This window comes from Lepisosteus platostomus, chromosome 2 (assembly GCF_059453375.1).
Source record: "Lepisosteus platostomus isolate fLepPlt1 chromosome 2, fLepPlt1.hap1, whole genome shotgun sequence".
NCBI lineage: Eukaryota > Metazoa > Chordata > Actinopteri > Semionotiformes > Lepisosteidae > Lepisosteus > Lepisosteus platostomus.
The window spans coordinates 7,802,245-7,818,542 of NC_142612.1; the positions used below are offsets into that span (position 1 = coordinate 7,802,245).

The window sequence follows — 16,298 nt, forward strand, 5'->3', positions numbered from 1 at the left end:
TTCCTTTGAAGTAAAATTTGAATGAAATGACCTGTGAGAGTCCCATGTAATTGCATTACAGCACTTTAGATTACCATTGAAAAATAAGAACTTGTGCATCTGGTTCCTTTTTCTTGAGAGTATGTGGGAATATTTTAACAGAGTAAAGCTAATGTTGTCTTGATTTAAAAATGTAGAAGAATGTTGTTGTGTTTGGGTGATACAGTACTGTTTTAGCTACAGTGAGGATGGGTGCCTCTCTGTAGCAAAATATACCATACCCCATCCTTGGCCGTGTCCATGTTTGTTTTCTTGTTTTTTTATTGCCATTTCTTTCGAATGTATGTACTACGTTTTGATTAGTTAATGATCATACACCTGCAGGATGTACTGATGCAGGATAATCAGCAGCAATACGATAAAACACATTAAGGGACATGCTTTGCTGCTGCTGTTTGCTGTGGACTACCTAGTTCTCACAGTTAAAAACTGGAATGTGCTGGATGATGCCAGTGTTGGTTTATATATTTTGAAATATGGCAGAGAACTTCTCTTAACATTAAGGAGCAGCCAAGACCAGCCCTCGAATGCACCACTTGTCAAAATTCCTCAAAATGTTCTGAGCTCTCCTTAGAAAGAAACTTGTTGTTTCTCAAGGGTACTCAGAGCTCAGAAGGGAAGTGCAGGAAAAAAAAGAAAAGGGAGATCAGGAACAATTAGGACAGGGGAGAACAGAGAACACGACTATGTGTGATACCAGGATGGCATAGCAGAGCAGTAAATCCATGGCAGGTATCTCCCTATCTGTGTCAAATGGCATGGATGGCCAACAGATGATTCAAATGTATTTTATACCTGATTTGCATAAAAACCCAGAACCACTTGTGCTGATTTCCCAGTATCCAAAAAAGTTTATTCATGTTGACATGGCAGGGGTGCGTAGGCAGTTTAGGAAGATTCATCTAAGGAAGAGCACAGGTCTAGATTATGTTTGCGGCTGAGAATAGTATGTGACATCTTTAGTCTGCTTTTTCAGACGTCCTTAAACTCACAAATCATTCCTTCTCTGTGGAAGAAATGTACTTTTATTCCCATCTCAAAATTTTCTAGGCCGTGTTCTTCATAGCTACAGGCCACGTCCTTGCATTTCTCCCAATGAAAAGTCTGGAGAAGATAGTGACAAAGAACATACACGACCTTCTTGATCCACTGCAGTTTGCATACAGAATATACAGTATAGGGGAGCAATACTCACATTGTTTAACATGGTCTATCAGCATCTTGAACATGCAAGGACATTTCAATGAATGGTATTTGTTAATTTTTCCTTTGCTTTCATCATAATACAACTACATCTTACTAGCACAGAAATTCTTAAAGAACTTTAAATTAAACAGTAACTAGATTAAATGGGACCTGGATGTTTTAACAAGCAGGTCTCAGCAGGTTGACAGTGGGTTAATGGTTATCTGATATATGTTACACTTCTATAGTAGATCACTATAAGGCTGTGCCTTTGTACATTTTGTACATTAACAATTGTAAGAGCAAATACACAGACAGACAGCTCATTATGTTTACTGATGCCACAGCTGTGGTTACCTTATTAAAGGATCCAGAAAATCATCATGGGTCCATTCTGGAGTGGTGGCACTGTGGCTAAGGATCTGTGCCTGTGGCTGGAAGGTTGCCAGTTCAAATCCTGCAGCTGGCAGAGGAATCCTACTCCATTGTGCCCCTGAGCAAAGCCCTTAACCCCAACTGCTCCAGGGGTGCTATTCAATAGCTGACCCTGCGTTCTGACCCCAAGCTTCTCTCCCTGTCTGTGTGTCTCATGGAGAGCAAGCTGGGGTATGCGAAAAGACAAATTCCTAATACAAGAAATTGTACAGGGCTAATAAAGTGATCTTATATGATTTCACTTAATGGTGTGATGAGTTCTCTTTGATGTTAAATGTTTTGAAAACAGAAGAGCTGATCATTGATTTCAGGAAAAATGCAACACCCCTCCAACTTACTTATTAATGGACAGACTCCTGAGGTTGTCTTTGACTACTTGAAGGACTGGTCATAGAAAAAAACCTATGACTGGACAAATGTTGTGACACCATTTGTAAAAATCAGATTTTTTTCTTAAGAAACTCAGCTTATTTAGTTAAACAAAAATATTTTAACACTTTTCTGCTAATTACCTATTGAAATTGTTTAAATGTACAGTTTCATTTGTTGGTTTATCAACATCAGTACTGTTCATTGTAATAGGTTGGGGAAATTAAAAAATGATAGAGTAAGCAGATAAATCACTGTGTCAAAACAAATAAACATAAATTCTCTCTACCAACAAAGGCCTATAAAAAAGGTCAAGACCAAGTGGCTCACCCCCTCCATTGTGAATTCACACTACTCCCATCTGGGAGACACCTCTGCCTACCCAGGTGTAACTGATAGATTCCGGAAATCTTTCATCCCTGCTGCAGTCTCACTCTCAGTGTTAAAGAACTTTCTTACCTCTTGTAGAAATGTTGTGCTCTATTCTTTGTTCGTGATATTTTCTGGTTTTGGTTGTATTGTTGTGTTGGACTATACCATAAAAACATATTTTTTCCAGGGGATATTAAAGCTTTAATTGAATTTATGATGCAAATAACATTTCAGGACGACAAGGAGACTTCTACTGTGTGAAATAGTGTAAGAATGTAAACCTATTCAGCGCAACCTACTGTAAATCCAAAATAAATAAAAAAAACATTTATTTCCACACAACCAATATACTGTAATTTTGCCTGGATGCTGAAAAGGAAAAAACAAATCATTTAAGAAAAACAAAACAGTATGATTAGCTAATTGGTGGGGTATTTTGCAAAGGTATATTTGAAGAAAGTAACATCAATTTCCTGCAAATTAGTTATTACCTCTTCCAATGGTGTTGTCACGGACGTCCAAAGGGACTAACCGTGGGGAGCAGGAGAGCAGAAAAAGACCCATATGCGTAGCGGCGAGACGGGAAAAAGGCCCGGGCTCATTAGTGCAAAGAGTTCAGGAATGCCGTATAGAAACCTATGCCCTCAGGGAGCGGACGTGGGGCAGCCTGGTGCTAGGCGGGTCTCAGGACATCCGAACGTCAATGCTGAGCGAGGACAGAGTGCAAGACCCGGAAATATATAGCCCAAGGGAAAGAGAGGGACCGGAAGGACAACAGACCGGAAACTAGGGACAGGACAGAGAAGGAGCTCCCTCTGGCTGCAGAGGGCGTGACAGGTGTCAGCAGCAGCATAAGATAAGAGCATCAGATGAGAGGCCCACTCCTAGCAAGATTGCTGTTTTTTGCAACAGGGAAGATAGATATCCAGTAGCTGGTAATGATCCCACCAATGAAGACAGAGCTGATACAGGCCATGATGGTAAAACATCTGAGCAAGATGGGCAGAAAGAAAAGGGGGAGTACAGCAAACAGAGAGAAAATAAGACCAGGAAGCCCAAGACAGATGTGACTGGTGACCTTTCCCCAGAAATACTCTGTTTCAAGGCTCCTGCCTGCAGGATTCCCCCTCATTCAAATTCTGCCAGTAGAATAGATCTCAAGTTCTGCTCTTGCGGTCACAACACAAACACCAGCCAAAGCTCTAAGTCTGCCAGATTTGCAAGCAGGTCTTACTGCTCAGACATCATCTGCCTGCAGACTTTGGGAAAAACAGCCCAATTTATCTGGCCACTGAGACAGCAGGAGACATGGACAGGGGTGACACAGGATAGTGAAGCAAACCAAATGAGAACTCTTGCTACTTCCAGCAGCTTTATGGACTGAACAAAAAGAGAAATATGGGAACCTGTGTGAGGTCAAAAATGTGATGAGCAAGCATGTTTTTAGAGCTCAGAAAATCATCCTCAGAGGCAGGTAGACATTTTTCTTTGTTCTTCCTCTGATCCTACATTTATTGCTTGCTAATAGTTCTTAGCTACTAGCAACCAATAAGGCTAGGTGAACTGCCCCTCTCTCATGTGTCACCTTTAAGTGTTAATCAAAGTGTGTTGATTCAGACATTCCCCATATTATGTAATGAAAATCCTCTTACAGTATCTTCATTCTTGATTTAGCCCCAACTTATTCCCTACATCTGATCTCTGTTCTTAAACCAAAGAAGAAACTGCTGTTAATTTATCATGCTTTTTATTTCTTGGTCAAAACAGGATAAATTCTTTTAACTTGTCTGATTTACTGTGGGGATATTTAGTTAATCTCTTCTGTACCTTTGCTACTATGACCACATTCCTTTTTGGAATGTGTCAACATTCATGTTGTACATTTCAGATTTGCTATTCAGTAGTATACAGTATGGAAAGATGATTGTGTTTTTGTTTATTTGTTTTTGTTGATGTTGTCAATACTTTATAGCATTCCTAGCAATAGACTGTATTCAATAGATCTCACTGAACAGTGCCACATATAAAGCTAATCTCTTCTGGAATAATTATGTTCCGTGCATTTTTTAAATTACATCTCTCTATGAACCAGGATAATTAATGTATTTTATATAAAGAAATGGTAATTAACATAATGAGATTTTCTGTGTGAAGTGTGGCATGCCTAGTAGAACAGGAACATTTGTTGAGCTTCTCATTTGCCTTTATAATTAATGATGATACCAGTGTAGTTGTTTTTACTCTCCTTTTCTACAGTAGCTCAGTTTTTCAGTCCACAGAGCAAAGTCTTGTGATGATTTTTGCTGTCTTACCATTATTCACTATATAATTCCATCATCAAAGAGGCCTTTTCCCCAACCTATTTCTTGAATGAATGTATTAAACCCTCATACTATTCCAACAGTAGAAAGAATGGTGGCTAGATCATGAGAGTCACAGATACTGATACTTGAAGATTAGCTTTAATGCCTTAATAATACTGAATTTGGTCCTTGCATTCATTTAATGAATTTGCAAGGATCAAATTTAATAATAAGGTGATATCATGTTCCATGTAGTCATTGCTTTAGACAATTGTCAAATTTGGAACAGGTATCAAATGAAAGCCTGAATTAGAATAAGTTGCTTACACTCAAGCATTTGAATATTGGTATTTGATTGTATTGTTATATTGTGATGATAAAAATGGTTCCTGTGAAAACCACATTCTATACATTGGAAAAGATGAGAAGTCAAACTTCCTTGTACGATATTTGTTCTGTGTTGTAAAAATATCCACAGTGTGATGTATGAGATCAGAGATTTGAGATAAAAAATAAATTATTACAGGTTATATATATTCAATGATTAACGTATTCATATATAATCCAGTCACACTTGTTTTTATAGCCAATGGAGAACTACTACAATATGTTCATGCAACCTGTATTGTACACAGTATCCAGTTGTAGGAAACAAAATATTGAACATCTAGGAAATGACTCTTAAAAAGAAGCTGAAACTTATGAAACATTGTCTTGTCGAGCAGACTTATTAATAAATGACTTGTTCAAGCTATAGACAAATAGTACAGCCAAAAGCTGAACAGTTCCAAGGAGTTCATCTCTAGCAGAGCCATTAAAGATAACCCACAAGAGCAGCTTAACACCACACTAAGATTAGGTAATAACTAAAGCTGACAATAAAGGAGAAAACAAAATAAATGTTGTAAAGAGTCTATATTTCTAGCAGTGAGACATAGCATAGAAGAATGGGTAGATACGATTAAATTTATTGTAGTCACATAACAAATTACTAAAAACATACAGTCTACTTGATTTTACTCTTGATAATGTTAATATTATATTAATTTTACCTGATAATATGTAAGTAAGTATACAGGATTTATCCAAGCTGCTTACCCACAAATTGTCCACTAATCAGACACCTAATTATATGCATTTATTTTTAAATCTGTCTGTGGATAACACAATTAAAATGATCTCAGTGGTCACTGAAAGCACTCTGGTTGCAAGGGCAGCTGTGACAGTCTCTCACTTTACTTCACTTCACAAACTGTGGCAGGAGGTTTTTGTTGAGGTACATGCATTCCCCCATTTCCACAGAAGACCTAAGCAATTAAAAAAAATACTGAAATAGTCTCCACAGGGGTGCTAGATGTAGGTAACAGAAAAGACAGATCTGTGAAAAAAAAAAAATAACACAAGGTGATTCCCCAGAAGGGAACAATTTCACACCAACAGAGGCACATTTCAGCATCTTTCAACATTGTGATAGCTGAGCAAAAACAAAGCAAACCATTAAGACAGATATTCAAGGGCATCTCATTAGAAAACTGTGCAGTATTTAAAACAAGGAAATTATCCTTAAAAAGCAGTTTTCACCCTTGTAACATTCAGATTCCATACGTGATTGTTTGTCTGGGAAATGTAAACCTATCTATGAGCTCTCACTAAGCTGTTGACGCATTTTAACTCTTTCAAGTTAAATAAAAATATGTATATTGTTAGGGGATAAAGTCATTCATACTGTAGGCTTCCTATTATGTACATTGTGGTAACTATGATCTGGTGATTAGTGATGAATACAGAGGTTTTTGATAATGTAATGAATGGATAGCGAAAATGCAAGTGAAATGACGTAACAAAAGTATTATCCTCTTATTTCTGAAGTGCTTTATACTGTATGTGTGCAAGTATCCTAAGATGAATTCATAAAAAATGATTTGCATGGCAACAGTTTTAGTAATTACATTAGGTAATGTGGACACACTGAATGTAGTGAATGTACTTAAAATGAATCATGTAGGTTTAGAAAAAATATTATAATTGATGAGTCTTTGGTTCCAAGCTTAACCAGAGGGAACTTTCTACTCGTAAGGCTCAGCTTAAGGAATATTATTCTCCAACAGGCTCTACTACAGACTAATTAAGTGTGTGATTGAGAATTGTTTCTGTGTTGCCTGAAGACGCAGAGTGACCCTTTGATGAACTTTAAAGAATACAATGTCACTACCTCTAGTGGCTTTTATATAGCATGCAGTTAAAGTCAAGATCAAATTATAGAGGATTCCCGCTGCTTCTGAAACAAGATAAATTTATAGCAATTATTCTTGATTATTGGTAAAGTAGCATAGCTTTGAGGAATGATTCTGTAACAGTGACCGTATTAGTACATCAGAGAGGAGCATTCTAATTACTGTGTATAATCAAATATACGGTAAAATGTATTTATTGAACTGTATAAATTGTACAGAATTAACTCTTGCACAGTTTAAACTACACTCTAATGGCAAAATAAAACTCAAAATTTGTATTTTAGATGCTTCTTTTGCTGATCTATTGGAATGTACAAAGCTATGTCCATTGAATCTCACTGTAACTACAGTATGCATCGTTTGAGTAAGTAGGATATCTAAGTATTCAATGCACTTTATGAAATCTTCAATTAAGCAAAGGTTTTCTTACCTTTATGTATTTTCCTGAGTTTTGTACCTGGCCCATATACATGGATGTAATGTTAGGTGAGTTCTCATTGCAATGTTCCTTTAATAGCTGTTTTACAATCATTCTTTTGGTCCTGGGCTATACTGTACGTCCATGGATTTTATAGACTCTCAAGAAAAACCTCCCATCTTTGCTAGCTTTGTGCCATGACCTTTTTGTTCACTGTGTCTTTTGTTATATGAAATACGTTCGTGATAGTTTCTTGATATCTTTAATTAATTTGATAAATGATCTGTGTCTTTTCTGATTTCCAGTCTATTTTATATTAGCATTGTTTGTAGTGTGAGCTTCAAACAACATCCATAAAGTACTGTACACTATGTAGGTACCTACTGTAAGAGACAAAGAACTGGGGATATAATCTCCAATGTTCTGGAAGGAAATTCTCTTCTTACAAGACCTTACAAGAGTACATTTAAAGAAACACAATAAACTATATTGTTAAAGTTTTTGGATTAATTATTAGAGCTTTCTTGCATTTTAAATTTCCTTTCTTTGTAGTTTGAACTATGTGTTTGGATTCCTGGTATTCCCACTCTAACAGAAGGGGGATATGTGTAGTCTGAAAAACAGTAGCACTTTGGAGAGTTTGGTGATGAGTTTCATGATGTGCTTATTCGAATGGCCCTGGACTAGTTAATAAAAGCTTTGGCTTGGAGATTGCAAATTTAAATTTTGGCTGTAGTGAGGAGTCTTGAATGATACTAGAAAACTAGTGAGGGATTGAGACAAATGACCAGGAGCCTTTAGGTTCCTATGCAGGTATCACTCTAGGAGGTTGTTAAGTCTTGCATTTCCGTTTCATAATGAGTGAAAAGCAGCAACTTCCGTGTATAAGGAGTGTACAGTACAGTGTGTCTATGGTAATACAGAGGTAATAGAGAGGTATAATGGCTGTGTACGAAGTTACTGACACTTCCAAATTGTTTTTAAATTTAAATTTAATAAATTTTTATGTTGTTCATATTTTGGCATAAACTGAAAAATTACAGTTTTATAAAATTCTCTAAACTAAATTCTAATATATATATATTAATTTAGGTTAAATGCAATACTTAATGGAATACTTGTTTAGTTTAAGTAACAAAGGTATTAATTCAAAGCTAGTTACAGGGCAGATAGTTCATAATTGTAGTCTTAAAAATGTGAAAGTGAGTCACTTCATTTAAAATACAATGTCACAACAGGGAGGAAAGTGAAACTGTCATCAAGCTGTTCCAACCAGAATGGAGTCCTCAGCAGGGTTAATTAGATTATATATGGTCAAATTTAAATAATGCACAGCAGTTCTAGTGAAGCTGATTTACGGAAATGCAGTAGGTGGAAAAGCCTACGTTTGTGTTTTATTAGACCTATTATACCGGGGTTAGAAAAAAGTATAGAAATCATTATTGCTTCTACTGTAAAAAGTGCTTAATAATGAAAAATTCTAATCTTGTTCACTAATTCCGTATGCTGGTTGTTTTCTGACTGTGAAAAATGATACCATGCATTTTCCCCACACCAAAACCAATATTAATAAGGAAAGTGATGTAGTTGCAAGATTCAAATTTTTTTATAGATTTCCTAGCTAAAAGTATCATTTTATTACTTCTGAAAACAGACATTAATATTGCCTAATAGTTAACCAGTTTAAACCTGTCAATTATAGTTACATATAGTTAAGCTGCTTGACATCAATTAATACAAAATTGAGATGTGAGAGAATACAGATGATTCTTGAAAGAAGGAAAAAACAGTATGGATTAATTAAAAAGTAATGATAATGAACCCCCTAAAGTACAAACCATGTGCAATAAGGATTTTACTTAATTAAATATGTCATATTTGGTATACTCAAGGAAGGAATACTGTGTGACTGAGTATAATGTCCCAAGCCTTTTTTTTTCAGATTTCAGATGTCCTTGATATACACTGCATGTGTAGTGTTTCATTTTTCAGGACTAACATTGGTTTCAGGGATCAGTCTGTTTGTGGGTTCTTTTACATCTGAGCACTCATTTTAACTATGGTTTTGGATCTAAAATAAACCAAGACATGGTCTTCATGGTGAATCACCACAACGCCCATCTGGGACAGTTATCAGATGAAAATCTCCATTCATTGCAGTTTCATCAACTAGCCCAGAACAGGCCAGAGATGCTTGACTAAGAAGAAATAGCATTATTTTCTTCTACCCCCCTACCCAGCTTAGCCTGGACCCAGTATGGTTCCGGGATGCATTAAATATGCACCTGAAAAGTTGTCCAAATAATTTTCACAATGGGTTATCAACTGCTTTGGGAACTACTGTACAGCCCTGAATAAAACGTCCTGCTCAATTAGATACACTAGGTATAATCATAGTACCAAATGAATGAAAAACGGGAGCTTCTGTTTGCACCAAAATGGCAACCTGACTACCTTAAGCTCCTTTTTTCAAGGTATCATCTGTGACATAGCAGGTGTAACTGTGCGTGGATAATTGAGCTGTGGTGTCACCGGCTTTCAAACTAACTCTCCTAGTAGGGGAGTAGAATGAAGGCGTGGAATCGCTGAGATGGGCTATTTTCTCTAGGATTTAATGGAGCTTTGAAGCCTGATAGAGAAATGAAGGAAACTTTCTGTCTTTAAGGTATTTTGATTAATAAGCGGTGCTGCATAGGCAAGGTCCTGTGCCGAATGCTGGGGCACTCACATGAGCATCCTTATAGGGCTCTTAATTGGTCGCGCAGGTGTTGCCTATGATGGGAAGCTCTGCATTCTCACACGGCTGTGTAGGAGGAAAGCTAGAGGGTAGTTTTTCGTTGCCTCTCAGGGCCCCCTAGTGGTGACCAACAGTAGCAAAACACACAAAGCTTTGTCTGCTGTGTCACACAGGATTCAAATTTTCAAAAAAACTGTCATTGATGTGTAATCATCAGGCTGCTGGATTAAATGATGAAATATCGTTTAACCAAACAACTCTGTATTTTCATCTTTTCCGATTAGCAACACTGAGACTGACCAAAAAGTTAGATTTTTTTTCTATAAGCAAAATTATTTGTATGCCTTTGATGTCGTCTTCTTTCTTATTATTAAATTGAATCATAAAAATAGAATAGATACAGTTTTTCCCTCTCGTTCAACATTTTTACAGCAGATACAGTATGTATCTGTTTTCAACTGTGAAAACATGTTGGAGAATCATTTTATTCTTATTTTATATTGGCAAATATCCGTGTAGTTAAGGTGGTCACAGTTATACAACACAGTACTGAAGTTTCTCTTCTCAAGTATACAGTATTCATGGCTATAAGCAGACACATTTTTGAGTTATAATACAAAACATCTTTTCAATTCTCAGGTTGAAGCCAATTTGATTCGAAGTAGAAGTGAATTATTTCCATCCATCCATTTTCTACATTTTCTTCATCTACATCGATTTATCCAACCCAGTGTCACCAGGCACTTAGAACCTTAACTGGCAAGCAAAGGGCGCAAGGTGGGATACAGTCCATTGCCGGGCACACCTAGACACAAACACACGTCACGTGATTCATATTTTAGTAACTATTTCACTGAAGATGTAAATAATTCTTAGAAATTGTTCTTTACTAAGAACTATTCAACTAGTTACTAATACTGTATTAGTATTAATTTCTAATACAGAAACATTAATATACAGTAATAACCACATTGCTTTACTGCAGTATTTGATGGCAGGGGGGTTCGTGAGTGCTTTATTGTTGTCAAATATTAGTGAAATTTTCTTCAGTTCTAATGCAATCTTCTTTGATGTAACTAAGAACTATAACAAGATTACTACCAAATTACTGCAGTACTCCATTAGAATGGAACTTAAAGCTGTATAGACTGTCCCTTACCTTTCTGAAATTTCCTGATTTCTCAATGTCATGTTAATTCCAGAAAATGACTTCTTAAGATATTAATAGCTATTACAAGTATACTGTATATATAGTATATTTGGCTAACATTCAATACTAAATAACTTTGATTACTGTGTTGGCTCATTAGTATTCCTTATCCTTCGTACCTAACAAGGAATCATGAAAGGGAGGTTGTCAGTGCCCATCAGAAGGAGCATTTGCAGATCTACTTTACACAAGCAAGAATACACAGTTAACAACAGACCATTCAATTCCATCACGTACAGTAACACCCAATTTGAGTTGATCTACGAGCGTGAAAGAGCATATGGAAGACTCTTAAAAAGACTGAAACCGTATCAGTTTCACCAGTGTAGAATGTGAAAGACTTTACATATCAAGTGGGAGGACGAACACAGAAGAATTAGTCTCCTGACCACAAGTTATTATCATCCAGAGTTATGAGCACACCAGGAAGATCTGGGACAGATATAACATAACAAGGTTTTATTTCATAATGTTTGCTTTCATTGGTATGTTTGAAATATTCCACTACAGTATATAACTCGTGGGCCTTAACCATAACAGATGGAGGAAGAAGTACAGATCCCACATCAATCGTGTCTAGAAACTTTGGGTTCATGAAAGGCAATCACCCTTACCTGCAAGGAGCAACCAATGATAATACTGATGAAAGAAATGAATAAAGTAATGTTTATCGATTGATAAATATGATGAATTCTCAGCTTGTTGATGTCATCTTATTTGGTCAAGAAAAGTCTTTGTGTTTTTAAGTAGTGCCAGATTTTTTTTTCTTACAGTTTCTGAATTCTTTCAAAACAAATGTTGGTGTAATAGAAAGTTCACAAATGTTCTGAAACTGCATTTTCTGTAGTGAGTGAAGTTAGAACAGAATATCTTTCAAAGAAGTAATAAAAAAAGAAATATGACTATTCCTTCAAAATGAACAGTGCTATCTCTAACACAGTGTCAACATCAATTTGCCCTAGAGGATATAATGTTGGCAATGTGCAAGGACAGGGCCAGTATATTTCCCATACTTATTGATTACAACACTGGAACTTCAAATGATAGATGAAGGAGTACTTATCTTCAAAAAAGATGGAGGGAACTTGTTGGAATCATATTTTTAAGCTTTGTGGATTTTGTTGAATGGTTTCCTATCTTCTTTGAATAAATATAGGGAAGTACTGTATATAAATGGTTTCCTAACGTTTATTGCAAAACGAGAGAAGATATTCTTTGACAAGCTTTCCATTCAAACAGTTTCTTTTGTTCAGCTTTTATGTTCTGCCAGTTCAAAGCTACAGGTAGCTTCTGTATATTTTATGTTGCATTATCAATGCTATTTAATGGTGCTGTTATTGCCCTTAGAAAAAAAAACGTGCAAAAAAACCATGCAATTAAATGGGAAACCATTATTTAAAATATTATGTTATCATACCAGTATCCCATTTAATATAATATGAAAGAACTATATTATAGTTATCATGCTTTTTGCATTGGTAAAATGGATTTCAAATTATGTCATGAGCAAAAATTTTACTTCAGCTGGAGTTTGTGTGCTAGCTTGTCTTCTTGGACATCCTGCAAAAAAGAACAAAAAATTTAAAGGCTCTTTCTTGTAAAGAGTTGGTCATATAAATAAATGCAATAAATACTATATGACCTTAATCCAAGTGGCACAGTAGTTCTTATAGCTACTCTCTAATCTGCACTAGTGATGGACCCAGACCCCTAGGTATATGATGCCATTAAATGTCTTGAAATGGTTGTTTTACAAAATTTTGAAATACTTTCGAGTCTTAATGGAGAATATTTGAGCTAGGGTTCCCTTAACCTAATTTCTAAGATTCTAAAATGCCTTAAAATGCTTGAATTTTTTAAAGACTCACATATTTATTTTGCCTCCTGTGAACCTGAGATTTCATTGTGTATTGTCACTGTGGGTGGAGGAAAACCTTGATATTCATCTGATAATCTCCTGATCAATTATCTTCTGACCCTTCCTGAATGCATTTTCTTACAGACTAAACTTAATTCAGGAGGGACAGCAGTGTTTACCTTTGTCAATAGCAGTAATCCTGTTATGGATATCTTAAATTATAATAACCCTTTGACTGTGTTTTATGTCCTGTGTCCTTCATGTTTTGGAATTTAAACAATTAAACAATATCCACATAATGCATGCTATTTAGTGCGTGCAGAATGAATGTCATCAATTTTGAAGACCCTCTTAACTGTGTGATAATAGACTTGTTACTGCACTTCAGACATGTACAGTATGCAGTTATGATGAATCCATTTCCATTACCTGTTATTCAGCTTCCTCCAGAAGGGGAGAGGGAAGTACTGTACACTGTCCCTTTGCTAATGCTTGCTGGTGGTCAGGGGCACAAGCTATTTTTAAGGGCAGGAGTACTGAGAAGGAAAGCATAAATGTTTAAGCATACTGTATATTGTAGCATTATAGCATGGATAAGGTGATGCTGTACAAAAGACCATAATGCACTGCACAAGACCAGAAAATATAACTGAGGATTTATAGGAGATGTTAATAATTTTGAAATTATCTGACAAAAAAAAAAAGATTTAAAACCAGATTTGCGAAATCCATCTCTCAATGAAAATGTCTGTGTCTCTTCTACACAGCTCCTTTGACAGACAAGCCACCAAAGGTCCTCTTTCCTTCGGAGAACAAAATGAACATCCTGGAAGTGCAGATAGGTAAGTCCCTGGGTGTTATTAAAACCTTATGTCTATGCAGTAAGGTAACATTTTTAGGCAGTGTATTTCTAGGCAATGCAGATGGCTACATTTTAATCATCCATTGTGAAGCACCAATTTAAAACTATAGACTTATCTTCTACTCTGGTTTTCAAACAATGTCCTGTGCTGATTACCCTTTTCACAGTAGTAATGCAAACTATTCTTTCAAATATAACGAATGTTTATTTTTTGCGCTTAGATGCTAATATGCCAAATATAATTGAACACATACTGTATTATACTGTATTTAGTGATTTATTGTTCATGGGTTTGTGTTGCACAGCTGTAACATTTGAGATATTTATTTGAAGTAAAATTATTTTCTGTTGAATATAGATTTTTTATACAATTTGTGTAGATCCCTTTATATGTTTTTATTCAATATTTTTTAAATATTTCCATGCTACTTATGTTTCATAGCACTTGTTTTGCAAAGGGAAGCGACTGTTTTGATCATGTTTGCTTTTTTGTAGAAAAGGATAATCTTGAAAGCTTAAAATATTTGAGCATACTTCGTTTTTTTGGCAATGCCTACTTGCACATGGTGGATATTATGCTATAAATGGCAAATAGGAGCAGATATGTCTGCTGTTAGGAGATGGATTGCTTGTTTGATCATCTGGAAAATCTATGAAATTGGCATCTTTTTGTTAATTATAACCTTTCGGGTTTGGTCTTTCATGTTAGCTTTTGCTCCAGATGTGTGCTCAGTAATGTGGTGCAAGTTGTGAAGCACACATCTATATTTTAGAGGTAGATTAATTTGTTTTTGGGAAAGCTTTCCTTTTTCAAGGTGTGATGCTATTTTATGTCCCTTAAGCAAGCTACTGTATACGTCCTGCCTGTATTCAGAAGCCTTTGAATGGTCAGGGAAACACTCAGTAGGTGATAGTGATGGTATATAGTTTATGACAGAAATCTCCAAATGGAATTCAAAAGAATTAATGCAAATAGAAGTGTATTGAGGCCTAAGTTACAGTAATTACATCATTATCCATTAGGACTTGTTTTCCAAGTTACTCCCTAAGCAATCTATTCAAGCCTAGCAATGCCTGACCACTACCCAGCGCAACAAGGATTCCATAAAAAGGAAAATCAGAGAGGATGTATGTTATTCAGTGAAAGCAGATTGTCTTGGTTGGAACATGGAAGGACTGAAACAGCGCATTGCTCCTTGGATCAGATGACTGCAGTATTGCTAAAAGCAGACCCTGACTGATCATCCAGAGTGCACTTCAGCTGACTAAGTTAGACAGGGCATCAGCCTGCAATACCGCCTGGCTAGGACTCAGCAGCAACAGTCATAGTCTCGGTCACCTTCTAAAACACCTAGAACTGCCACCTACTTTACATGATTGTTAGATTTGAACTAGGTCACAGCTTTCGTACTCTGTAGATGTAATAGGGAGTGGAAGGTATGTCTATAGGAAGAGTGTATTTGTAGCTGTCTGTCAATGGAGGACAATCTCTAAGAACTTGATGGTTTCTCAGGCAGCCTCAGAAAACCATTGCAGGTGGTGTTGAAACATGCCCTTCTGTCCTCCTAGAACATGGAAAAACCCTACATGCTAATCTTAACATTTTCTGACATACACAAGGCCACAAATCGCTACACAATATTTAAATCAAACTATAACTGTTGGCACAGATAAAAGAGAAACGAAACAGAATGAGTAGAATAAATCTCTTGGGTTCTACAGCCAACTTTGATGCTAGCTGGACATAAAGAGAATCTTGTGCAGACATTCATATCAAAACAGAGGCTGTAGTAGCATGTTGGTCCAGAATTTTAACTCAATCTTGAAAATAGTACTATTTTGGTACATTGTGATTACTATTCAACCCAGGGACAGGATATTGATTATGGCTGCCTACATTATCTTCCCAAACATTCAGCATGTACTGTTTCTAATAATCATTAAATAACAAAGCTGTGGTTCTCAATGAGTTTATTATTGATTAGAAAGGTTTCTTTCTAACTGAAACTTGGCACCTACCAAGTGATTTTTCACTGTTGAATGAAGTAACTCCTTCTGTAAATGACTGTGTTGAGAAATCATGCGAGTCTCATTGAGTGGTGGTGTGTAATCGTGAAGATTCTGCTTAAATATGTTTTCTGCACAGTGTTACATCCCTTGAATACATGGTTTTTCATATGACAAAATTGTTTCTGGCTAGTTCTGGTTTACTTGCCCCTAAAACTACTATGTTTCAGTCTGAGCCTTTCTGAACTATTGCCACTGCTATATACAGC

The 16,298-nt window shown here is 36.1% G+C and overlaps 1 protein-coding gene across 2 annotated transcripts in view; it reads left to right on the forward strand.

Moving 5' to 3' along the window:
- The window catches only part of LOC148675837 (interleukin-1 receptor accessory protein-like 1), a 519,844-nt gene that overhangs the window by 332,153 nt on the left and 171,393 nt on the right, over positions 1-16,298 (forward strand). For both annotated transcript variants that reach the window (XM_088648704.1, XM_088648715.1), the window contains exon 6: positions 13,928-14,002. In XM_088648704.1, coding sequence (XP_088504830.1) covers positions 13,928-14,002 — 75 coding nt within the window. The remainder of the gene's footprint in view (positions 1-13,927; positions 14,003-16,298) is intronic.